At 35.5% G+C, this 25,132-nt stretch overlaps 5 protein-coding genes across 7 annotated transcripts in view; 2 read left to right on the forward strand and 3 right to left on the reverse strand.

Annotated features, from left to right (window-relative positions):
- LOC111798371 (protein VAC14 homolog) overlaps nucleotides 1-1,774 on the reverse strand; it is a 14,088-nt gene extending 12,314 nt beyond the window's left edge. The window contains exons 1-5 of the mRNA XM_023681470.1: nucleotides 1,195-1,774; nucleotides 995-1,108; nucleotides 762-827; nucleotides 230-319; nucleotides 42-161 (exon numbers count right to left, since the gene is read on the reverse strand). Of these exons, the coding sequence (XP_023537238.1) occupies nucleotides 42-161; nucleotides 230-319; nucleotides 762-827; nucleotides 995-1,108; nucleotides 1,195-1,284 (480 nt within the window). The 5' untranslated portion in view covers nucleotides 1,285-1,774. The remainder of the gene's footprint in view (nucleotides 1-41; nucleotides 162-229; nucleotides 320-761; nucleotides 828-994; nucleotides 1,109-1,194) is intronic.
- Nucleotides 1,775-3,538: 1,764 nt separating this feature from the next.
- Nucleotides 3,539-11,088, reverse strand: LOC111798379 (microtubule-associated protein 70-1-like). Its single transcript, XM_023681481.1, has 11 exons — nucleotides 10,402-11,088; nucleotides 10,178-10,263; nucleotides 7,656-7,721; nucleotides 7,382-7,552; nucleotides 7,117-7,287; nucleotides 6,886-7,041; nucleotides 6,626-6,772; nucleotides 6,468-6,539; nucleotides 5,840-6,379; nucleotides 5,540-5,730; nucleotides 3,539-4,077 (listed from the first exon to the last, which is right to left on the reverse strand). Exons 1-11 carry the CDS (start codon nucleotides 10,664-10,666, stop codon nucleotides 4,038-4,040), a joined length of 1,905 nt encoding a protein of 634 aa, XP_023537249.1. The 5' UTR covers nucleotides 10,667-11,088; the 3' UTR covers nucleotides 3,539-4,037.
- A 1,699-nt stretch (nucleotides 11,089-12,787) lies between these two features.
- On the forward strand, nucleotides 12,788-15,160 carry LOC111798386 (pentatricopeptide repeat-containing protein At2g01740). 2 transcript variants are annotated; one of them, XM_023681492.1, is made up of 2 exons: nucleotides 12,788-14,801; nucleotides 14,876-15,160. In XM_023681492.1, the coding sequence occupies exon 1, from the start codon at nucleotides 12,936-12,938 to the stop codon at nucleotides 14,556-14,558; it is 1,623 nt and encodes a 540-aa protein (XP_023537260.1). In that variant the 5' UTR covers nucleotides 12,788-12,935; the 3' UTR covers nucleotides 14,559-14,801; nucleotides 14,876-15,160. The 2 variants fall into 2 exon arrangements, with proteins under 2 accessions (XP_023537260.1, XP_023537269.1); XM_023681501.1 differs by having other exon boundaries at nucleotides 12,788-14,770.
- Nucleotides 15,161-15,512: 352 nt separating this feature from the next.
- Nucleotides 15,513-18,587, reverse strand: LOC111798398 (adagio protein 3-like). Of its 2 annotated transcripts, XM_023681523.1 has the most exons (3): nucleotides 18,279-18,335; nucleotides 17,674-17,810; nucleotides 15,513-17,452 (listed from the first exon to the last, which is right to left on the reverse strand). In XM_023681523.1, exons 2-3 carry the CDS (start codon nucleotides 17,700-17,702, stop codon nucleotides 15,847-15,849), a joined length of 1,635 nt encoding a protein of 544 aa, XP_023537291.1. In that variant the 5' UTR covers nucleotides 17,703-17,810; nucleotides 18,279-18,335; the 3' UTR covers nucleotides 15,513-15,846. The 2 variants fall into 2 exon arrangements, with proteins under 2 accessions (XP_023537291.1, XP_023537282.1); XM_023681514.1 differs by lacking the exon at nucleotides 17,674-17,810 and having other exon boundaries at nucleotides 18,279-18,587.
- Nucleotides 18,588-22,006: 3,419 nt separating this feature from the next.
- Nucleotides 22,007-24,947, forward strand: LOC111798411 (SEC14 cytosolic factor-like). Its single transcript, XM_023681536.1, has 6 exons — nucleotides 22,007-22,258; nucleotides 22,342-22,597; nucleotides 22,761-22,797; nucleotides 23,592-23,709; nucleotides 23,849-23,959; nucleotides 24,634-24,947. The coding sequence occupies exons 1-6, from the start codon at nucleotides 22,187-22,189 to the stop codon at nucleotides 24,769-24,771; spliced, it is 732 nt and encodes a 243-aa protein (XP_023537304.1). The 5' UTR covers nucleotides 22,007-22,186; the 3' UTR covers nucleotides 24,772-24,947.
- The last annotated feature ends 185 nt before the right edge of the window (nucleotides 24,948-25,132 follow it).

Raw genomic sequence — 25,132 nt, forward strand, 5'->3', positions numbered from 1 at the left:
TGGGGGGGGTGGGGGGGTGTGTTAGTCATAATTGAGAGTACCTTGACAAGTCGATCTAATAGATGAGCAGCACTTTGTACGTTGGCATCTGAATCAGCTGAAAGCTTACATAAGGCATCAAATATCTGGTTAAAGAAAACTATAAAATCCCCTCTAACAACCTGCAGCAATAGAAGTACATTCAGCTTAGTCCCAAAAGCATATTAACAGATCTGATAATTTTTCTCACCTTTGCAATGTTGTATAGAGCTTCACATGCATAATATCGTACTCTGCTATCTTGATCAGAAAAAGAATTGAGCACAGGAGGTACAATTTGCTGTAAAGTTAATCATGTTAGACGGAAAAACTAGAACATGATAACATCGCCAAAATGGAACAAAACAGAAAAAAAAAATATGTCTGATTTATTTCGCAACGATACAAGTTATATATCAACAACAAGAAAAAGCTCTTAAAATTGCACCACTTGAAGAGAGATAAGAAACAGATCAAGTTTCATATGCCATTCTCCCAAATTGTTAGTCAGAATCTCTACAATTCAATAGTTTGAGGCTACAAGCAGCAGAGTTGGGATAACATATCCACCTAATAAACCAAACACAATCTTTGTCGATAACATATCCATCTTCTAACAAATAAACTCTTCAAGTACATTTACTAAATACTTATTTATACCAAGTGACGGCAATAGCCTATGAGAAATCAGTGATGAACTAAACTATAAAACTCAATTACAAAATCGCCTAAGAAAATCTAACCTCGAGATGTTGGGACGCATCGGAAGTCAAGCCAACAGTTGCAGCTGCAAGTCCTATCAATCCTCCCTAGAAAATGAAATTGGAAGTTTAAAATCAAGCAAATTCCAAAAAAAGTTTAAAATGATAATAAACCGAAATTTAATGATAATAAAATGAAGACTTCACCAAGTACACGAAGTCTCAAAGGCAAACCTGAACCATCAGAAGCATTCATTTTGGCATTCAGCTCATACCTTTCTATGATTCGCTTGGGGAGACATAGTGAATTCGTTGGTGAGCAGATTAATAACTGCCGTAATCCTCTCATGATCTCCAGCCGAAGCAAGTTGCTTCACAACTCCCTCAACCTACAAGCGCAATGCAGGCCTTGAAAGATTACAGACAATGAAAACCCTAGAAATTTTAAATTGATGGAGCGGGTTGGGAAGTAGACCTCAAGAGCAGCGTTCTTCCGTTTCTCATAGAGTTTATCAGAGAGGTTTCGTAGCACAAATGCCGGCATGACAAAGTGAGCATCAGCCATATCAGACCCTAAGAGCACTGAACAAATTCAAGTGATCAAAGAAACCGATAGGGAAATATCAAATGCGTTTTCGGAGCTTCTCCTGCTCGAATCGGAACATCTCTGCTCGGAAGTTTTCCCAATAATAAAATTGCAAAAAGAAGAACCAAAACCAATGAAATTAAACAGAACACCAACAATGGAAAGGGGCAATCGGGATTAGAACTCGGCCAAATTCCAAGGAATTAATAGTAAAAGTTGGCAACCCAAATCCAATCCAATCCAATACAATCCAATCCGACAAAGACCCAAATTGAAAAAGAGAACAAAATATTAATAAAAATCAATTCGTCGTGAGGAGTTTTCTTCACATTTTGCCCCCTTTTCTTTTTCTGGGTTCAGGGGACTGACTCATTTTATGCAAAGACTTTTCTTTTCCCTCTCTCTCTTTGTGTTCGCTTTGTGTTCGCTTTGTGGAACTACATGGCATTGTTAGTGTAGGAGGAACCACACCGGTGGACACACAACTTAGGCCACTCTGCCTTGTCCATTCTTCACCCAACGGACCCAATCTCCTCCAGGCCTAATTTCATTTTCTTCCTATTTTTATTTTTATTTTTATTTTTATTTCAGCTGAATTCTACTTCTAATTTCTCTTACTCACCTAACTGTACATTTTAGACCGATCAAGTTTGAATCTTTTCCCGTCTTGAATTAAAAAAAACAAAAAAAAACTTTTGTTTAATAATTTATTTCAAGCTTGATTTATGTATTTATGATAGGATTATTACTTATACTATATATAATATGGTTTTATATAATATAGTTCGTTTTATATAATATAGTTTTATGTGTATATTTATGTTTATAATATATTTTGTATGATCTATGCGGGTTATGCAATATTTATAGTCATTACTTTATTTCGTTTTGTTCGTTCGGTCAAAATTTTAAAAATTAAATTTATTCTTATTTGTATATATATAAATTACTCTATACTTTTTTTTTTCCTACAACCAATAAATATATACATGTGGATTGAGAAAAGAAAAATCAACCACATACTTCTCATGATATGCACAACTACTTTCCTTTACTTTTCTTTCTTTTTCTTTTTTTTTTAAAAAAAGGAAATTGGATATTTCATTTTTATAGTGAATGGCTACAACTTGAGTGAATAATGGGAAAAAAAAAACAAATTAGAAACATTTCAGGAGATACGTTTCATAGCCTTTTTATTTTCCAAAAATAAAATAAAATTCATTAAAAATAGGGAATAATTGGTAAATTTTTTCCAATAATAGTATGGAAGCGTCCAGTTAATGTGCCTAAGGTTGGATCATGCACCCGGGAAGGAATTCCATAAATGAACTAGCATGGACATGGGAGGGTCCTAATGCACCCGGGAAGGATTTCCATAAATGAACTAGCATGGACATGGGAGGGTCCTATGCCTCGATATAACTCAAATCAATAGATGTTCGGAATGCCCCAATGATACGAACAATACATAGGTCCGTTCTCAATAACCATGACTGAGCGAACTATGATGATCGATAACATCGCAGGACTTGGGATAGCATCAAGACATGTGTGTCACGTTGATTGGAAACTGAGATAACATAATGAGACCTAACGTTGCATTGAGAAACTTTGACCCGTGAGTAAAAGATAAGGTTGAACTAAATTACTTGGTTTAACCCATCTCTTTGTAATTGTTGCTTCGTGGTTTAACCCATCTCTAAACTTTAAAAAATAATAAAACATTTAGGGTGCTGGTAAGATCACACCTCATTAAAGAGAGAAACGAGGAAACAATGAAACGAAGCATTTTTTTCGTTATAAGAGTGTTAAGCCCCTCCCCACTGAACGTGTTTTAAAGCCTCAAATTGTAAGATGAATGATACGTAACGAACAATATTAGCTAAAGGCTTTGTCTGTTACAAAGGACGCTGGATCTAAGAGAAATGGATTGTGAAATCTCACATTCATTAGAGAGGAGAACGAAGCATCCCTTCTAAGTTTGTAAGGGTGTGGAAAGCTCTCCCTAGTAGACACATAACTGTGAGACTGTCAAAGATACGTAATGGGCCAAAACGGGCAATATCCCCTAGCGGTGAGTTTAAACTGTTATAGTACTCCCAAAAAAAAAAAAAAAAAACTGCCCTATTGAGTGTAAATCAAAGAGGAAAAGGGAACAATAATTTTGTCATAGATTGACAAACTATGCAGAAGAAGCAGTAAATGAAGAAAAAGAGGATAAAAGACAATAGTATGGTGTGACAACAAGAATATATTAACCAACAACACACATTGCAGATTACATAATCATATATCAACTGAATATGACAATAGAAGAAACAAAGTAAAAAATTCCAATAAGTAGGGAGGCTACCTATACAAATCACACAATCACTGGATCACTCACAAACAAACTTCACAGAAGGTGGGTTAGACAACAAGTCAACTATTCTTCCCTTTTAACCTTTTCTTTCTCCCCTTCTTTTCTCATCTTTAAACAGAGGGATGACAATCCTAAGTCAGATGCGTTACCAATTACCTCCTCGTGAACGAAGCGTCGTCTTTCCAAATCTTTCCTTTTTTTTCTGTAAGGCAACAATTCTAACATACACAGGGAGTCATCGGCGTGCGGGTTACACTACTATCATCAATCATGAGGAAGAAAATAGAATATAGAGTAAGGAAGAAAAAAGATCAAGGATCATAAGCCATGTGGAAACTCGTGGTCGAACAAATGCAGATTTGGTTTCGTGTCATTGAGTGCTGCGATTCAACCCACCTCGTCCAATGCTTCTGGAAAATATGAAAGATGTTAGTCAACCTTTTAAGACATCTCCAGAATGGGGTACAACTCTACTGTATTATAAGAAAACAGTCAATATAACAAGATTCAAAAATTTGGGGCACGATTATCACAGATCAACAAATGATAATAATCATGTTTAAAATTTGTTGCTCAAGTAGTAGTGGAGCTACTTGGTTAGCCACTCGATTCGCTGTAGTGTGTTCTAACTTCTCCTTGTGTTGGGTCTATATATACTATACTAGAGGGACAATCTCATAGAAAAATTGGGAACAAGCTCTCTACATCTATTGAGGAACTTCCCTATCATTCTCCATTGTTGATGCTTGATCATGGTCCTTGCAAATTCTTTTAGATCACTTGTTGAGGGCTATCTGATAGGAAAATGGGGGGAACAAGCTTTCTACCTTCGGTTGAGGGGCATACCTATAAATGCATGATCATGGTCCAAAGACAAATTCAATTCATTACCTGGCTTGTAAGCTCAGGAGAAATTCATCACTACTGTGTGTGAACTCAAAGAAAAAAAAAAGAGATTCTCCTAGTAAACTAGCAGAGTTGAGTTGAATGCCTAGACCTTTTACCCATTTTAGGTCAAAGGTTCTGAATTTTCTTTATCTCTGCTGGCTGGGGCTCAGGTTGCCAAATGATTTCCTAAATTAAATGGCCAAGGCCCCACCTGTAGTGTTAAGAGTGGACAAGATCTTCAGGACAAACATAGTGATTACGAACTTACCAGAGATCTAGAGGTGAGATGGGAGAATTTCATCAGTAACTCATGACAGAAGGTGCCAGAGATCGGGGAACGAGATCATTCTGTAATTTCATTTTGGGTTCTTCGATTACTAATATTAATGTTTATACTTTTGGCTAATGAAAATTTCAAACTCCAAACAGCATGGCTAGGATTATCGTCCTCTTGGGGTCACTTACAGTTCATACAATGGTCTGGGTATCATCAGAACAATATAAATGGTTTAACGAACAGTCTACAGTTCATGATCTCCAACCTTGAATAAGAGCATCATAATGTGCATGTGTCCATATGCACATCTCCCAGGACATGAAAGAAAAAGGATAGCTTAAAGAAAAGACATCACAGGTGGAATTTGAAACAACTTTCCATTTCCTTCAGCAGTTCAGTCTCAACATCTCAAGAATTGCCTTCCGGATATTGGGAATGTTCCCAACATTTAATCCCAAAACATACATCATATTACTTGAAGACACCGATTAAGTGGCAGAAACATAATGATATTACATAAATTAAGGAGCATATCATAATAAGCAATCTAAATTACTTAAATTAGCATCTTCCACAAAAGAAAAAAAGAATCACATCACAGATATGCAATCATAATACAGTCATTGAGTACACAGCAGTAGCGTTTTGAGAATAACAGCGTTGATTCATTTATTAGTTTTGTACATGACAGGAATCTGAATTAATACCTTCCGGGAAGTAATTGTGCTGCAGTAACGGGGCCCTTGGTGCTACCACCAAATCGCTTTGCCCTGTTCTCCTGCTCTTTCTCTACGCGCATGGCTGCTACCTCCTTCTCCATGACAGCTACTTCCCTTCTCATCTTCTTTGCCTCAACCTCCATTGCTTTCGTCAGTGTCTCTACCTTCTTTGCTAACATCTGAAAAACATCGAGCACCAATGCCAGAATAGAAGTTAACATCTATTTAACTCATAGATGAAGAATAAATCACATAAGACTTCAAAGAACTTGTTTAGAAACAATCAACCTCAATGGCATCATCCTTGTCTTTAAGGCTCTGATCTTTCTCATGACCAGCTTTTCTCAATGCTATAACCTCCTTTTGGAGTAAATCATACAACATGCCTGGAACACTGTCTTCAGTCCCAGGTGTTGGAGACTCATTTCCCTTTTCATCAGGATTACTTTTCCAATCATTATTTACTTCACTGTCCTTACTTGCATCACAGGACCGATTGAATGAATAACTGGGTAGAAGTCCATTCAATGACACCTTCCCTCGGTCCAATGACCTTGTGCCTCCATCAAATGATTTTGACGTGCCCTTAGCATGTTTCAACACTGTGCTACTGCTTGAGGACAAAGATCTAAACTGAGAACCTGGTGTCCTTTTGGGTAAAAGACCATTGGAAGTTAATTTCGAAACATTGTCAATTCCCCCGAGAGACTGTCGACGAGAGGGGCCATTGCTTACACTTCTCCCCTCTGGAGGAGCACTTCGATTACTACTACCAGATGACCCTCTCAAACTCTCTTCAAGCACTCTAAGTCGCAGTTGATACTTCTCCTGCAAACAGTAGCAGTGAGGCTTTTAGTTTCTGGTAACGGTGAACCATGTATAGTGAATTACAGTGATTGAGATAAAATTGGGTTACCTTCAATTGTGCTTCAGACCTTGCAGCTCGCTCAGATATAGTAAGTTTATCACGAAGTTGCTGCATTTCTCCCTAGAAATAGAAGCAATAGCACAACAACAAGAAGATAAGCCCAGAGCAAAATATTGGGTTGAAAAGAGTCAACAAACTCAATTTACCTGCAAAAATCTTCGTTCTTCCAGCCATTGTTTTACTGGCATAACCTTGTCATTTGAATCTTTCCATTCATTTGCTACTACTACAGCCACTCTGTTGGCTGATACCTTTGCACGAGCCAACTCTCTGTCTAGAGTTTTCCTTTCCTCCTGAAGAAAACAGAAATAAACCTCAGCTATTTCGGTAATGAGCTCCAAGATCCAAAATAAGTAGTACATGTAAAATAAAAGACAATTCTGATTCAAATATCTTGGCACATTACATTCATCTCCTGAACTTTGCGCTGATAATCTCTCACAGCATTTGCTGCCGCACCACCAGCAAGGACAGCCTCCTCCAGCTCCCTCACAGTTTGTGTTAATTTTTCAACCTCTGCAACTTTCTGTCGGTGCATCTTGTCCAAGATTTTGTTTTCTTCCTAAAGCAACCCATAAAACAACGAATGAAACAGCTGAAACGTTTAAATGTTAAGCATCATGCCGAGAAACATTACCTGACAAATCTCTATCTGTTTCATTAACTCTTGATTTTTGTTCTGTAAATCGTCCACCATAGAGGCCTTGGCAAGGGCACTTTGAACAGTCCTCTCAGCATCAACCAAAGCTGCTTCCTTTGATTTGGTTAGACGATCCAATGCTTTGTTGTCATCTTGAAGCTTTGTGATCTTGAAATCAACCAAGACAACAAATATAAGCCCATAGTAATTTTCTTTTTCACTCGGTATATATGCTTATCGTGCCATATTTAATGAACAGTACCTCCTGTCGTGCAAGCTTGAGCTCAGCCTCCAAAGGTGCAAGAATGGCTTCGATTGGAGGCATGTCATCATCCTTTTGAGCAGCATGTACCCTCCTAAGAGTGGCTTCAGCGGCAAATTGAGCTGCCATTGAAGCCTTCTTCTCATCATTGATTTTCTTTATTTCAAGATTCTGAAAGAAGTTACATGATAAATTATTNAAAAAAAAAAAAAAAAAAAAAAAAAAAAAAAAAAAAAATGGAGTAAATAAGGTTAAAAAAGGGATCAGTGAATACCTTGCTTTCAAGAAGAGATTCTGTCAACTTTAATTTCTCCTCGGCCTTTGATAGTTCTTCCGTCAGCTATATGCCAATTAAAAAACCCAATCAACAATTTTCATACAATAAAATTTCCAGAACATACATACATTGGTCAAAAGTAAGTGACTCGGATATCATTAATGTTGCTCAAGGAAAACCAGTAAAGCCTTTCTGAATAAAGCCAAGCAGAAAAGCCAATTCTTTAGTGAACTTCAAAAGTTACAAAATAATTTTTTTTTTTTTTTTTAAACACGAAACAACTTCTCATTGAAATAATGAAAATGAATACAAAATAACTCGTAACAGCGAAAGAGATTTAACCAAACAACAAAGAATTAAAGCAACAAAGACACGCATACCCATATAGAGATTTAACCATGAAAAAAAGTAATGAAAAAACAAAAACTTCTCAATATCTTCGCCTGAAAGACTTGGAGAGCTTGCGAACAAAAACTGAAGCTGCGAAAAAGATCTCTGCCAGTCACGTAACACCGAAAGCTACTATACTCTTTTCAAAGAAAATCAGGAACCGACCTCCAACAATGTCATCAAGAAAAACATTCGAAACAACTGCAATACGCATAGAGATCAAGGTGGCAACAAGGACAACAGACCAAAGTGCTCATCCTCCAAGAAAAAATGGTCAAACTACTAACCCTGACTTCATTTTTACCAAATTTTAATAAGAACGATCTTAGAAGGAGAGATTTCTCAATTACTGCCCCAAACTCTTGGAATTATCAAATAAATTGTCTCATTCTTTTGAAACCAAAAACCTGTCAGTTAATTAGTGAGAAGATGAATACCCCAGACCTCAATAACCTTTCCACTGGATTTTCGCCAACTCTTTACTTCAATTCAAATTTCAGAACAATCAATTAAATTAAAGTCTGGGAAGAATCAGACCCCGAAACGTTTACTGATGGCTTCAAATGTGTTGCGTTCCCAGTATGTTAATGGAAGATTCTTCAAAGAAATCCAACCACTATAGCCGATAATGAATTCAGGATAAGAATGCTTTTCCCTTGACCAAAATTTGATCCTTAAATACAAATCACCAATAATTTTGCATTTTCCATCAAAGATTTCGAAGAAAACCAGGTCATATCATCCATGAAAGAGTTGATGGAGAAATTATTATGAAAATGAGACTCTAAAACACTATGCATTTCCTTCCATGAACTGTGAGAAAATAATCTTGAAACTACCAATAACTTACTAAAATTATTGACAAGACATTATTTTCATTTCACCCGGAACCCAGAATTGAAAGACTGAAGATTGATGATTGGATTGAAGCACACCCTTCTTTAACCGAACCACCTCCGCCTAACTTAATGAAGACTACTTTACATAGATAGGATCTGGTTTGGAGGAAGCACAAACCAAGGGAGTTTGAGGAAAAATGAAACATCTATCAACTTTTCCTCATATTTCAACGAAAGTCCTCAACATTTCCCAGAAGGCCAGCCTTTCTTGTCTTGATAAGAAAAGATATGTAGGAGGCCAAATGTCACAATCCATGAATATGTTATGGAGATAACTGGACTTGGCCAAGTGAGATGTCCCATTCTCATCTCTATCTTGTTTAAAAACGGCAAACACACTGGAAGATGAAGAAGCTCAACCAAAGAACATTCAAACCAACGAAGATGAAATTCAGATGGAGGAAGTACTCTCATAAAATATAAAGAATTTGTCATCTGCAAACCAAATGCAGCAAGAAAATTTACGAATACAGCAACTCTCTAATTCCATGATAATTAAACAGGCAGCGGATACTCAAATGAAACAACCAGGAAGGTTAAGTCCAGCTGGAGAAGGAGGATAGAACTAAAAATGGAGGACGAAAGAGGAGAGAGCATTTGAGGGGAAGGGGGCTGGGTACTTCATTGACAGAAGATCCTTATGAAGAAGGATAAACCTGAGCACTAAAAGTTCTAAAATCAAAGGAGACCCCTAAAGCTAACTTACAATGTGTAGCCAACTTTAAAATATTTTAGAGAATCAAGAGGCCTATGAGGAAGAATGAATGGAACCCATAAGAAGCATTGTACAAATAAAGGGAAAGCTTGGAAAATCAAAAGTAATTTCCAGAATGCTTGGTTCTAGAAATTGGTATACGGATATACTTCTTCCCCACTTAGGGATGGAACTTACCGATCCACATTGCCAAAGAGAAACTGGCATACCAAAAATGGGAACAACCCACCAATAATTATCAAGAGAATGCCCACAAAATAGAAATAAGAACAATTAAGGGATTCTTATTGGGAAGCCTAGATCTCAACTATACAAAAAGCAAACCCAAACTACTAGTAGAAAAATACTCCATCCTACACTTTACAAACACCGCAGTTAGTTTTGTGGTGGTCTCCAATTATGAAGAGGTGTTGAATTTCAAGTAATTTCGTGAGTCCCTTAAACTATTCGAGAAGAATCCTCAAAATTAACAGCATTTTATGTCCCACAAACATTCAAGTGATCAAAATATTAACCTCTTCAACTGCCTTCTCTCTAAGCCGCTCAGACAACTTCAAAGCCTTGATCTTCGCCTGAGCTTCCCCGAGCTCTCTATCCTTATCTGCAAACAAAAAACAGAAAACAGAAACCCCACTCAAAAAAAATATATATATCGAATCAAACACGAACACTTGACAAAACGAGCAAAATCCCCTTAAAATCCCTCTAAAGAAACACCAGATCGAACCACATTTCGCACCTCGCACTTCATTCTCAAGTCGATTGAGCTCCACCTTCACCGGATCCGAGCCATGAAACAAGTTCAAGAAGTCGTCAGCGTCCATACTCGGCCTAACCGACGTCCGCCGCCGCGACGAGCTTTTCCCCTCCCTGAAAGATCCCGAAACCGTCAACGGCGTCGGATTCGGTGCCGAAATCGGCGTCGACGTAGCCTGAGAATCCACCGCCCGTCCGTTACTAACCTCCGACAAAAACCCATCTCCATCACCAGATATCTCCGCCATAACCTGATCTACCCAAATCTCTCCCTTCTCCCCCCCTTCACATTCAGTGCAAGTCCAACCCAGGATCCAAAAACGCTTCCGCTCCAATCTCAAAAATGGTACATTACATTCACCACATAATTAAGAACAAAAAAACAAAGAGAAACAGAACAATATTATACCCTTAAACTCAGGTATGGATACAAATACAGACGAAATCTGAAGAAAGAGAGAGAAAAAAGAAAAAGAAAAAGAAAAAGAAAGGAGGAGAGTAGAAATCAGGAATTGGGTTCGTTAAATAAGGCTAAAATCCTCTCTCTACGAATGGAATAAATGAGTCTAGAGAGAAAAAGATGGGAAATGGGAGCTCTGCTTCCTCTGCCCGCGCGTTTCTCTCTCCCTCTCTCTCTCCCTCTCCCTCCCTCTCTCTCTACAAATTCGAGAGGCCGTGTCAGTGTGTGGGGAAACTCTGTTTAGAGAGAGACACACAGACAGAGACAGATAGAAAGAGAGCGAGTGAGTGACTGAAAAAGAGAAAGAGCTAATTTTGTTCCCTCTAATTAATTAATAATTCATTATCCACAACAATAATATCAAAAATATACTCTTTAATTTATTGTTAATTATCATTATCTAAATTTAAAAAGATAAATTAGGTTTTTTTTTATTTTTAAATTATTTAAAATTAGTAATTAATAAAGCAAATAAAAACTATATACTTATAGATTGCCAACTAATATTGTCCCTTAGATTTTAAACATTATGTAACAAAATGTTTGCCCCTCCACTTTTCTTTAAAATGTATTTATATTGAAAAAGACGTTTCTGCAATAATCCCTCTTTTTTTAAAATATATTTCATTTATGTATTTGTCTTATTTGTTCCTCGTCCCGTGTGGGAAGGGCTATAAAAATACAGAAAACATCAATAATGTAATAGCTCAAATCCACGCTAGCAGTCTTTTTTTTACTTTCCCTCCAGACTTCTCCTCAAGATTTTTAATAAATGGTAGTTTGTTGTCCTCCCTACCTACCCAGTCAATATGGAACATCACACATAAATTTTTTTTTTTTTTTGTTAAATTTTAATTGTTTAACTCATTTATATTACAATAATATAAAATATTACCTTATAAATATTGTGGTAAAGGATAAATAAAAATAATGATTGATAGAATTATGGGTAATGGGCCCAAAATTAATCTCAACCCATTACCCTTTCTAAATGGTGTGCGAGCTGATGTTACATAATCGATACGAAACGAGTTGAAGTGGATAGTATCTACTAGTGGTAGACTTTGACTGTTACAGTAAAGATAAAAAACATTTATGTATTGGTTGAAGATATAATGCAAAAGAATCAAAATGCTATATAAGCGATGCTGACATTATAACGGAAAGGGTATAGCGCCAATCTATGTGCTATTTGTTCAATAAATATCTTTCATGCTTATATTTTAGGTTTAGGGTTTTAATTTTGCGTGTGGGACTTCTTTTTGTTTTATGTATAAATTAATGGGCCGTCTCTTTATAAACGTGGTCATACGTCAGTCTCAACACATGCATGTGTATATTTTGTTATAATATAATAATGATTCGAGTTTTATATATTCTTTTTTTGTATATAATATCTCGTAGGATAACAATTTCATTTTTTCAAATTTAGATGCGAAATTAAATTTTGAACTTATATAAATATTGAAATACATATCTCGTCGTGTGTGTGCAAGGGTCGCTAGTAAGATATAAGAACGAACAATGAATAGTTTGCCTTGGATTGAATATAACCCGAAGTTCGAGAATTTGCAAGTTGTTGTCGAGATGCCTAGACGTATGGAGCATACATACCAAATGCTCCCCCTTAATGAGAAGCACACGCGTAATTACAATCTTGGTCACGAGATAGACAGTTTAAAAAAATTTGAACTTTTTTTATTGATTGTAACCGTTTACAAGGGCACGAGCCTTGCATCACTCAATAGACTCGATAGCGTTATACTTGGCTTTGTAGACCCACTTACAACCACGTAAGTGCTAACCCAAACATATAATGTTATTACCAATTAATTAAAAAAAAAATGATATTTTTAAATATTTTAAAAACACTGAACAATTCAAAAGTAATTTTTATTGGAAAAAAAATTCAAAAGGAAATTCCAAAGCTTTTGTGAATGGCCGCTAGGGTTTAAGAACCCGGCCTTAAACCCAAAACTTCCTCAATCTCGGTCTCCTAGCTCTCTCAAGCCTCGAATGTCTTTCCTCAAATCGCTACCATTCAAACCCATCTTCGCATGGTCAAAGAAGCCCTCCAATTCTTGGCTCACCTGCGGCGAATCTCCGGCTTTCCCTCCCCTTTCACCTGCAACAAGCTTGTCCACTCTCTCATCAACTCCGGCTGCGGCGAGCTCTCCGCCAAAGTGCTTTTCCACTTTCTCTCCAAAGGGTATACTCCTCATGCATCGTCTTTCAATTCCATCATCTCCTTTTTCTGTAAATTAGGGAACATAAAATATGCCGAACGGATTTTGAATTCAATGCCCAGATTCGGGTGCTCGCCTGATATTGTGTCTTACAATTCTCTGTTACATGGGTATTGTGCGAGTTATAAGATTAGAGAGGCTTGTTTTCTTGTTAATAGAGTTCGTGGGGGTGTGTTGAATCCTGATTTGGTTATGTTTAATATACTGTTTAATGGGTTTGCTAAGGCTTATATGAAGAATGAGGCGTTTATGTATCTGGGTTTGATGTGGAAATCCTGTTTGCCTAATGTTGTTACTTATGGTACACTTGTTGATATGTTCTGTAAGATGGGGGATATGGAAGTGGGTAACAAAATGTTTTTTGATATGATGAAGGTGGGGGTTGTGCCTAATTTGGTTGCTTTTAGCTCCTTGATTGATGGGTATTGCAAGGCTGGGAGTTTGGATGTTGCATTTGGATACTTAGAGAGAATGCAACAATGTTCGGTTCAGCCGAACGAGTTCACATATTCAACGTTGATTGATGGTTGTTGCAAGCAGGGGATGTTGGAAAGAGCTGACTTTTTGTTTGAAGAGATGTTGAGTGTTGGTATTCTGCCTAATTGTACGGTTCATACTTCGATAATAGACGGACATTTTAAGAAGGGAAATGTAGACAATGCGTTGAAGTATATAAACAGGATGTTCGATCGAGAAATAGGACTCGATCTAACAGCATATACGGTAGTTATCTCGGGCTTCCGTAGAGTTGGTAGGTTGCATAAGGCAATGGAAGCTGCAGAAAATGTGGTGAAGAATGGATTACTTCCTGATAGGATAATACTAACAGCTATTATGGATGTGCATTTCAAAGCTGGAAACTTAAAAGAAGCTTTGAATGCGTACAGAATATTACTCGCTAGGGGTTTTGAGCCTGATACCGTGACTCTATCCACTCTAATAGATGGTCTATGCAAGAACGGATACTTGCAGGAGGCTAGACGGTACGTGGTCAAAGAAAAGGCCAATGAAATTCTATATACAGTGCTTATAGATGCACTGTGTAAGGAGGGTAATTTAGATGAAGCTGAGAGAACCATTAAGGAAATGTGTGAGGCAGGGTTTGTTCCTGATAAATATGTGTATACTTCTTGGATTGCAGAGCTTTGCAAGCAAGGAAATTTGCTCAAGGCTTTCACGGTCAAGAAAAGGATGGTTCAAGAGAACATTGAACCTGATTTATTAACCTACAGTTCCCTGATTGGTGGTTTGGCGGAGAAGGGACTAATGATAGAAGCCAAACAGGTTTTTGATGACATGTTAAATGCAGGAATCACTCCAGATTCTGTTGCTTATGACATCCTTATAAGAGGGTATCATAATCAGGGTAATGTAGTTGCGATTTCAGGTCTACACGATGAAATGAGAACGAGAGGAATTGTTATTGAACATTAATACACGAGATTCGATGCCGGGTCTAATCCTTCAATTTATACCGGAACCTTCCTTACGAGAAGCCAAGAGGCATGTGATTGGCATCAGACGGTATCGAAATTAGAGAGATTCCAAGTCATATATTCCTCCATATATTGCGTTGCTTATTGCAGGTTTCAAATGCTCCCAAAGGTTTTAAATCATGCTGTTCACATGTGGGTCATCGACATAAGGTGCTGTTTCGATATCTACTATCGATCACATGTAAACAAAATTGAACTCTAGACTTCTACGCAACCAATTTGCATCTCTATGATCTCATGCTCTCTGTTTGGCAGATTTGGTGCTTCTTCTCCTCTTGCTGAGTAGCTGCAACATGAGATCTGGGAATAGACATGACATTGCTTGAGATGGCACCTGATGGTTGCTGTAGTGTTGGAGAATTTCAAGTCGTCAGCTGCTACTGAAGAAAAATACCTATTCTTGCAAGCCAGAGCTTTCTAAATCTTTATTGAATCCATTGAAGATTTGTAGTAAACCCAAATAAACACCACACACACATAGGAATTGTTGCTTATGAAGAATCTCTCAATCGAAATAGAATTATCCATTGAAGGTTGATCTTTGTTTTTCAGGATATATACATTTAATACACACAATTGATTGTTCCTTTGTAGTAGTAACAGAATACGCTTAATACAACAGTGGACTAAAATCCACCCTCAAGAACAAGGGCCAAAAAGTTCAATAAGGTTTGATTCTACATGTCTAATCCAAGCACATTAACATGAAAATTTGATTGTTTTTCAAAGCAATATAAAGTGCAAAATGCAAATCTACGTTTATAACAAACGAGTTAGGCATCTAAGCAACATTTTGTGATTGAACAATCCTTATGGTCGCAGCATATTGGAGATGGAAAAACATTTCACTAATACAAATCAAAACAAAAATGGAGGTCCTGTTTGTCAGAACTTAAAAAATGCGTATGTATATGCTTCTGCAAATCAAGAGAAAACATGTACACAAAAGGTGCTTCCCAATACAAAGTGAACATATGGCCATTTAGAAGTAAAAGACAGAACCACAAAGAAAGGTAACAAAAACACGACCTATATCATATATAAATACATATATACAGAAGACCAAAATTTAAACACAAACCAAAGTGAAGAAAAACAAAACAAAATCATAATGTAGCTAAGTACTGGGAAATTTCTGTTCTTACAGTAGCTATAATATGAGGAATCTCGAACCATTCGAGCAACTTTTCCTTTGGAGTGTTGTTTGCTGCTTGATAAAAATAGTATCAAAGATCTGAGTCTTGCTTGCTAGCTAAGCGGAGTTCGTGCAATTCATTGAGGATCCATTCTTCCCCAGTGTGGCCGCCCAATACCAAGACTCTTGTCCCTCCAACCACGCAAGTACTGTGGCCCCAAGAAAATTTAGGTGGCTGTCCAGGAACGTTGAGAATCCTCCATGACGGTTTCTCCTCAGCTGGATCCAAAAGGAATAGTTGAGAAGGCGAATGTAACCCCGCAATGGACCCTCCGAAAATGATAATCCTTCCACAGGGCATGCTGACTGCTACGTGATCGAGTCTTGGTGGAGGAACCACGGCACTCTGACCACCAATGCCAGTCAATGCACTGCATTCAAGTTGCCTCCACCGCGGTTCTTCCTCTTCTAGATCTATGGTGTACGCCTCGCCTGATCGTAAGCGTAAGTGTCCACTCTTGGCAAGGCCACCAAACATTAGAATTTTTGTTCGACCATAAACTGAAAGAGAATGTCCCAATCTAGAAGGGGGAGTCCCGGATGTGGGAATCTCTCTCCAGGTTGGATTGTCTATTGTTAGATCCAACAAGTATGTGTCGCTGAGAAGGACCCCGGCATCTGTACATCCACCTGAAACAACCAGTTTAGAACCTTCGATCATACAGGAGCTATGCCAGGATCTAGGCAATGGAGGAGCTCCACCAGAGATTTCTTTCCATGTTGGTTGCTGAGCATCCAAATCAAGTACAAAAACATCGTTGAGCAATCCTTGACTACCACATCCACCAAAAACAACTAACCAAGAACCATTCAAACAAGATAGAGTGTGGCCCCAACGTCCAGGTGGGGAGGATTTCACGCTTACTCTGCGCCACTCAGGATTTGCAGCATCAAGATTGAGAACAAAGGTATCGTCCATGGGTTGCATATTGACTCCTTCCCCACCAAATAATACAAGTCGATTACCTGCGGCACAAGCACTAAAATTGCAACGTAAAGGTTCCACAGCTCCCCCGACCGTCAGTTTTCTCCAACATACAGCTTCAAGAGTAGTAAGTTCCCGGGCCAAGCGCCCCCAACCAAGTTTCTTTGTCATTTGTTCCAATGTTCCAGTCACTTCTCTTCCCCATGCATTCTGACATACCATCTTCCTTAAGTGCTCATTCTTTGTCAATTGACGAGTCCTTCGGCAAACTGATCCAATAGATGCAACATCTCTTGGTGTCAAGCGCGATAAAATGTTATGGGCCAAGACTTCATCTGAAAGCTGCAGTATCCAACAGATTTCTTTAAGCTGACCAAAAGGTGGTTGATCAATCAGATGAGCACTTTTGCCTGATAGATCATATTTTTTGGCGCAAGTTTCTTTGAAAACAGGATACGACAACCGATTAAGGTCTATCTTTGTCTCAGAAAACACTTGAATTCCTATAATGTGTGTTACGGTGCCATCATCATCATGTATGGGTGCAAGCCTTAGCCTATTCACCATAGGGGTGCCGTCCTTTCTGAAATTGAGAAGTTCACCTTGGAATTCAACACCTTCTTCAAGGCATCTTCTGATTTCAGAAACAACCACCGGATCTACCAAAGGGTGTCGCCTTTGTGCACGAGGATCTCTATATTGTAAGAACCGACTGAAACAAAAAGTTTCCATATGAGTTGATAAAACTTTACAAACAAGAATAATTACAAAACCTGGGATCAGGTCATGCTGGGTAAACACTGAAATGCAACTAAATCAGGCATTAATGTGGATTAAGGTAATCAAATGGTAAATCCCCCCACCGCCCCACCAAAAAAAGAGCACAACAATTGTAGACAGATAAGAGCTCGGAGGAGAAAACCAATAACAGACCTTGATCTGGATAGAGTCAGGGGATACATTACAGCAATCTCCTTAATCAGAGTCACCTAAGGTTCGCACTGAGCCATCGCCATTTGAGATAATTAGACAAGGAAATCAAAATGGGCTCCACTTTCTTCCCCCTCTATCTTTCCTAACAGGGTGCCAATCAGAATTTAGTCTCAAATCATACAAATGTGCTTCTGTTTCATATAGTAACTTGTAAATAAAGGGACTCAACAGTCGTTTGCTTAAGGAATCAGCCAGCACAGAGAAGCCACCCTCAACAAGCACAACACATCGCAACAGGAAACACCATGAAAAACTGATTTTGCAAAAAGGAATTCCTACTGAAAATTGAATCAAATCACAACACAAAAGGGCACATAAATTGCCTTAACTACAAACAAACAGAAGCACAAATCTAATTCTCCTGGATTAATTCATTCCAAACAACTGTCCCAAGCATCCAAAAGTTCCTCCTACCGTAAATTACATTCTGAATCCATTCGTAAACCAAAATTACCACAGCCTCCAATACCAAAAACGGAAAGCTAAAAACAGCCAAAAAAAACAATAATAATAAAAAATCATCACGCAATTGAGTCTCGTCATACCAATTCTGGCCGAGGACCTCATCGGCGCGGTATCCGGTGTAGATCTCAAAGACTTTATTGACGTAGATGATGGGGAATTCGGGCTCAAGAGCATCGGAGACCACGAAGGAAGTTGGAGTCATTGGGTAAAAGAACAGGCCAGGCTTTAATGGAAGCTCGCTCACTTGCTCTTCTTCTTCTTCTTCTTCATGTTCGAGTTGTTCGTCATCGTGCTTGGAGCATTTTAGCCTCTTGCCGGAGCTCTGAACCTCCGGTTCATCATCGTTTCTCGCCATTGGCTTTCGCCGCTTTCTTTCTTCCGTCAGAGCCTGAAAATGGAAGTGATTGAATTGGCCTCCGAGATATTTATTTGCTCAATGGCGGTGAAGGAAAATGCCCCTATCCGACTCGAAAATCACGAATTTGCCACATACTAACATGAGTACAAGACTAAAATTATTATTTTAATTTTAATTTTTTTTAATTCAAGAAATTAAACTAAGACCCTCAAAGCTCTAATTATTAAAAGTATTATCCATTAAATTATGCCCCAAGATTCTTATTCAAAATTATAATACCTTGTTTTCAATTCTTCCTTTTAATCTTTTTTAAATGCAAATTTCATATTCTATATAATTAGTTTTTATTTAATCAAGTTCTTATTGTTTACTAAATAAAATTTAAATATATATAATTTGTTCGGACAAAATTGTAATGGATGTTTGAAAATTTGAATAAAAATTATTGTATTTTAATAGGCTAATAAATAAAATATTAAAAATTTAAATTAGTTAATAATAAAAGAACCATTTTAATTAAATGATTTATTATAAGTACTATTAATTGGTTGATACTTTTAGTAACTATATTTAATTACTTTAATTTGATATATTTCGATCAATAAAAATGAACTAAATAAATATATAATTATTTATTTATATATTTATTACAATAGAATATTTAACTAAATATAATTAAAGGCATTACACATTAAATAGATGTATATGTTCGTAAAAAGAAATGGCAATAACGTAATTAAGGATAAAAAAGAGGGGTGAAAGAAAGGAGTGAGAGTCCACGTAAGAGAGAGTGGGGAACACGCGTGGGAATGATATTTGGAGGTAGAAAATATCTGACATTTTAGAGGCGACTACGAAAGTGCCACGTCACCATCAAACTCGTTAGATAAGATATTTTCTTCGGGAACAGAATTCCTTCTGACATGCCTGTGTGGTCCCACCATCTGCCACATGCCTTTCTCATGCTCATACATGTGCCCTTTTAAAAACTTATTTTTCTGTTCTTTTTTATTTTTTTATTTTTATTTTTTTTACTATTGAAATTCCTAACTCAAATGCTAAAAACATAATAAATTCGTTGCGAAAAGCTACAATTTTTTATAAATAAAAAAAACTAAATAGCTATAAAAACGACCATTAGTGGAATTTAGATTTTATAGATTAAATCCTTATTTAATAAAAATAAATATTTAATTTTAACTAAAACTTTCAAAGTATAAAATATATATTTTATAGAATTAAAATATATAATTTAAATTGTTACCAATGACTAATTAAATTATTATTAATTTCTTTTATATCTTAAGACTAATGAGGAAATTGTCTAATTTCTATTTTAAACTTTACATTATAATCTTAATTTGTTCGTAACACATCAAAACACGTCACCTGCACAAGCACATAAGATTAGGTGTAATTTCAACAAACCTGTCGTAACATTTTGATAACCAGTCAAATTAGTTTTTTAATTTGTTTAGTTTGGTTGATTTCTATGACGTTATTAACTTCGAAACAAAATTTATTGTAAACCATTTAAAAAAATGACTATTTTATTGTTTTCATTTTCATTTTATTTGGCAACAATAATTTTACTAAAATTCTTATAAAATTAAGTTTGGTAAATAAAACTAAACTATCACAGAAAAAAACACAAAGGTTTTGAAAGTACGAGAACAAAAAAAAATGAATGGAATAAAGTAAAACAACTTCAAAACTCGAAGAACCAAAGTTGCATTAATTAAAATCCTGAACTTCCATTAAAAGATGTGCAAGTTTATGAGTTCTTAATCAAGATCCTCTCGAAAAATGTCTCAAACACTCTCCATAAGACACGATGTACAATGAGTGAAGGAAAATAGTTATAGACGTATCGTATCTGCTCCACACACATTTTTTATGGTTGGACCGACGCATCTAATAATATCATATGCACATCATGTGGTAATGTACAACGTCATAGCATGGACAAAAGAATAGCTCAAGAAAACGTGTTTACTCGACCAGAGTACGTATGTTCGTGGTTAGGTCTAACTTCTTCAAGTCATTCATGACTACAACCCTCTACCTTGTCTCAACCACTTTGAATAACCATCATACTCACCTCTTATTCACTTAACCATAAACCCTTCTCGAAGTATTAAACTTTTATATCTAACTTTATTACTAGTCAATATTGTCTTTTTTTGGGCTTCTCACTCAAGGTTTTAAAATGCGTCGGTTGGTAAGAGATTTTCACGCTCTTATAAAGAATATTTAGTTCCTCTCTCCTACCGACGTGAGATATTACAATCCACCCGAGACCAGTGTCTTCACTGATATTCGTCCTCTTCTTTAATCGATATGAGATCTGACGTTAACTTACGAGGGAAAGAAATAGACATAAATGTTGTCAAGTTGTCACTCATCCGCCCCAACTCCTCCATCTACTTCATTTAATGTGCAATTAATGTTATTAATTGCATCATTTATTTGAAGGAAATAAAAATAAATAAAATAAAAACCATATATTTTACCTTTACCTTCCCTTTAAAGTGTCTATTTTAAAATTAATTGAAAATATAAAATTAAAATTTTAAAATACAAAATAACTGTCTTATGATTGAGGTGCATTGATGATGAGCTGTAAGTAGTTATTTGGAGATTTGAAAGTAGTTATTTGGAGCTTTCTATTAAGTTTTGTATAAGATAATTAAATTATAATTTTTCTTTATTAAAATTTCAAATTTGAAAATTCAGCCAATTAAAATTTATAGATTAAATTATTATAAATTAAATTGCAAATACTATATAATTATTTTCACAAAAGTTTAAGTATAAAACATATGTTAAACTAATGTATATATAAATCATACCTAACGTATAATATAATGTATTCAATATTACCTTCGTTGAAATTCGTTAAAAAAACAGTAAAAATGAAGTTAAATTGAACTAAATCAAATTAATTCCTCAACTCCAGTAATATGTTAAACTCCATCTTGTTAGTATGGTTTAGGACGTAACTTTTCTATATTATATTTATATATTACCCAAAATTAAAGGTTAAATTTGGCCCTCGTCAAACTTAGCCCGCAACCTCTTTATTAATTCATAAATAAAGGACAAAATTATACACTATTTATTATATAAAGTACAAAACTCTAGGTGAAAGACTATTGTTATTATTATAATAATAATTATTATTATTATCTTGGTTATATGTGAAACTATGTATAAGTATTAAATTATTAATTATTAGTCTGATTAATATTAAAAAATATTACCATGAGACTAAAAATTGAGATAATTTTATAAAATAAAAGTATTAGTGGGTGAATTAGTATAAAATAATTAAAAAATAAAATTTAAAATAAATTGAGAAATTGGGAGTTAAAATTTATTATTGTTATTTTTTATTTCTACAAAAATTGGAATATATATATATATATATCAGCAAAATAGACCAGGGACCATAGCTACGACTGCACCAGAAACTCTCCTCCTCACCTCTCTTCCAACTCATTTATTCCCTCTCTCACACTCTCTGCATTCTCCTATCAGTTCGTCATCAATTCGGTTCCACGCCTGATCTCATCACCTAACCTCTGCCCGTCGCCGACGTCGATTCACCTTACCTCCACGGATTCCGAGATGGAGGATTCTCGCGCCAATGCGCTAATCCAGATGAGGAAAGCCGTCGAGAAATCAGGCATCAACACACAAGTAACAAGAAATCAAAATCCTGATCTATTCGTTTTTTCGTTCGATTAGCTGATGGATTTCTGACTCTGTGAGTGTTTCGACAGGAGTACTGCGATGCGACGATGATGAGATTCTTGATCGCGAGGTCTATGGAGCCTTCGAAAGGAGCGAAGATGTTCGTACAATGGCGGAAATGGAGAGATGCGGTGGTTCCGAAGGGTTTTATTTGTGAATCGGAGGTGAAGGAGGAGTTGGAGGCTAAGAAGATTTTCTTGCAGGGATTGTCCAAGACAGGACTGGCTGTGATGATTGTTATGGCTAAACGCCATTTTTCTTCCAAGGATCAACTCCAGTTCAAGAGTTAGTTTTCTGATTTCGTTCTTCTTCTTCTTCTTTTCTTCTAATTGTAATTTTGAAATTATTTGGAGTTCTTTTCTTCAAGTTTAAACAAAAATAGATTGTGAATGTTTTGATTATTTGTTTGCCTGAATCTAATTCACACTCCTCTCTCTGTTCTATGCAGAATTCCTGGTTCATCTCTTGGACAAGGTCATTGCAAGGTGACCTACTCAATTTTAATCATGAATAAAAAATGCATTTTAAAAATATATCGTTATTTTCATCTTTTTACAAATTATTTATATAGGTTTTTAAACATTAACTACTTCTAGATCATTTATACAGGATTTTAAATATATCATTAACTACTTCTAGATAATTGAATCTAATTTTTTTTAGTTGTTTTTTGAAATAATTTTTTAATTAGCTAAATTAATAAAAATACCCCCATAATTCTCTAACCATTAAAGTTTAAAAGTTTCATTCATGCCTCAACTTTTATTCTTGTCAGTATATGGTAATCCTCTGTAACCGTGCATAAATTATTTAAAACTTTTTAATATTAGTTTTGGAAATTTATTAGTATTTTTAAAATGTGATACCGAAGTAATAATACTTTTGAAAATTTTCAAAAAAAATTTAAAGATGTTTTTAAAGTTTTTAAAAAAGTTTAAAGATATTAATGAAAGTTTTGGGAATTGAAACAAAACAATTTTGAAACTTAAAGGTATTTTTTAAACATATTTATAAATTTAAGGGTACTCTTCAACCATTTCTATCCAAAAAAAAAAAAATTTAACTTCTTTCAAAGTTTAATGAATTTTTTAGATTTTTTTTTTGTATTTGATGGGTATTATTAAAATTTTTAAAATTTAGAAGTATCTTACTAAAAAAATTAAAGAATATTTTTATTAATGTAGTTTCTTTTGGAAAACAAATGGATTTTGAAAGTTAAGATAAAATAAATGAAATAAAAAATATTAAGTGGAAAAATCTGATTTGCATATGTGGACAGTGGTAGCAAAGGAAAAGAAATTGGAAACGAAAAGTGGATTGCTATTGTTGATCTTCACCAAATCTCATACAAGAATGTTGATATACGTGGACTCATCACAGGGTTTCAATTTCTACAGGTAAATCATATATTCCGTAATATCTTTATACCCTTTTTTAAAAAAAAAAAAAAAAAAAAAAAAAAGAAAAAAATTCAAGTCCTTGTGATTTTATAGTACATTGAAACGTTTTAGTGTGCATATAAAAAAAATGTTGCAGAATTACTACCCAGAACGCTTGGGTAAATGCTTCATTTTAAACATGCCATGGTTTTTCGTTAGCATTTGGAGAATGGTTTCTCGTTTCGTGGATCCTACAACGCTAAAAAACGTAAGCCCTTCCCTTCCCTTCCTTCTTTTCATTTCCAATATTAATTTCTTATTGTAGGAGAGAAGAAAGTAATGTTAGAAATCATGACTTTAAAGATTGTATGACATTATCCACTTTAAGCATAAACTTTCCTCAGATATATTTCTTATTTATAAACTTGGGATCATTTATTTAATTAACCAATATAACTCCTTAAAAATTGTGAAAAAATTTAATGAAAATGGACCCGTTTGATTTATGGGGTATTTGAAGTTTTGGGTGGGTGTTACGTTTTTGAGCGTTGGTTGGTTGGTTGTTACCTCTTCCTTTCTTACAAAACCTCCATAGGTATTAAGCTGCCACTTAGCTCCAAGTTTGTTAAGACAACAACACGTATAAAGGACCAGACAAAATTATTATAATACTATGCTAATTTAAAAATACATTTTTATTTTGATTCAGAAACTAAAATAAAGCATTAAATTTGTTTGACTACATAAAATAAGTATGTTTAAAATTTAAAGTAGAATCCCCCCATCTTTTATAGTTAAAAAATAGGCAAAAGTTGAACAAAAGAATAAAATGTCATGAATAGAATATAGAATATATATACAAAAAATTAAAATCTTACATTTAATCTTATACGTAACATTATTTATATATATATATATGCATGCATAAACGATGATTTTCAGATTTCAATTGTGAGCAATGAAGAAGAAAGAAGAAGTATGATAGAGGAAGTTGGAGAAGAAGTATTGCCAGAAGAGTACGGTGGAAAGGCAAAGTTTATTGCTCTTCAAGATGCTGTTCTTCCTCACTTGGATGCCTGAATCATTAAAACCAAGCAACTTAAATTTTTAGATTTATTGAGAAGATGCTCAAGATATTCCAAATAGTAATTTCATTTGAATGTAATTAAAGCCCAAATAATAGAGAGAGGGTTGTGCAAAATTTTAAGTCTTCCATAATGTTAAAGTTAGGTAAAGATTCTCTAGCTTAGCATCCATATTTACTTGAGCGGACCCATTGAGTACGGATAAGTCTATCTTGCCTGGCCTACAACAAAACATGATTGTGACTTTTAATTTGTCGACTATTTGATATAAAGATAATCGGTCTATCCCTATAAAGATGCAAAATAAATGCAAATTGAAGAGCTAATAGAGCCTGGTGGCTAGTGTTTCTAGAAAA

Source organism: Cucurbita pepo, chromosome LG01 (assembly GCF_002806865.2).
Source record: "Cucurbita pepo subsp. pepo cultivar mu-cu-16 chromosome LG01, ASM280686v2, whole genome shotgun sequence".
In the NCBI taxonomy this organism is placed as follows: Eukaryota; Viridiplantae; Streptophyta; class Magnoliopsida; order Cucurbitales; family Cucurbitaceae; genus Cucurbita; species Cucurbita pepo.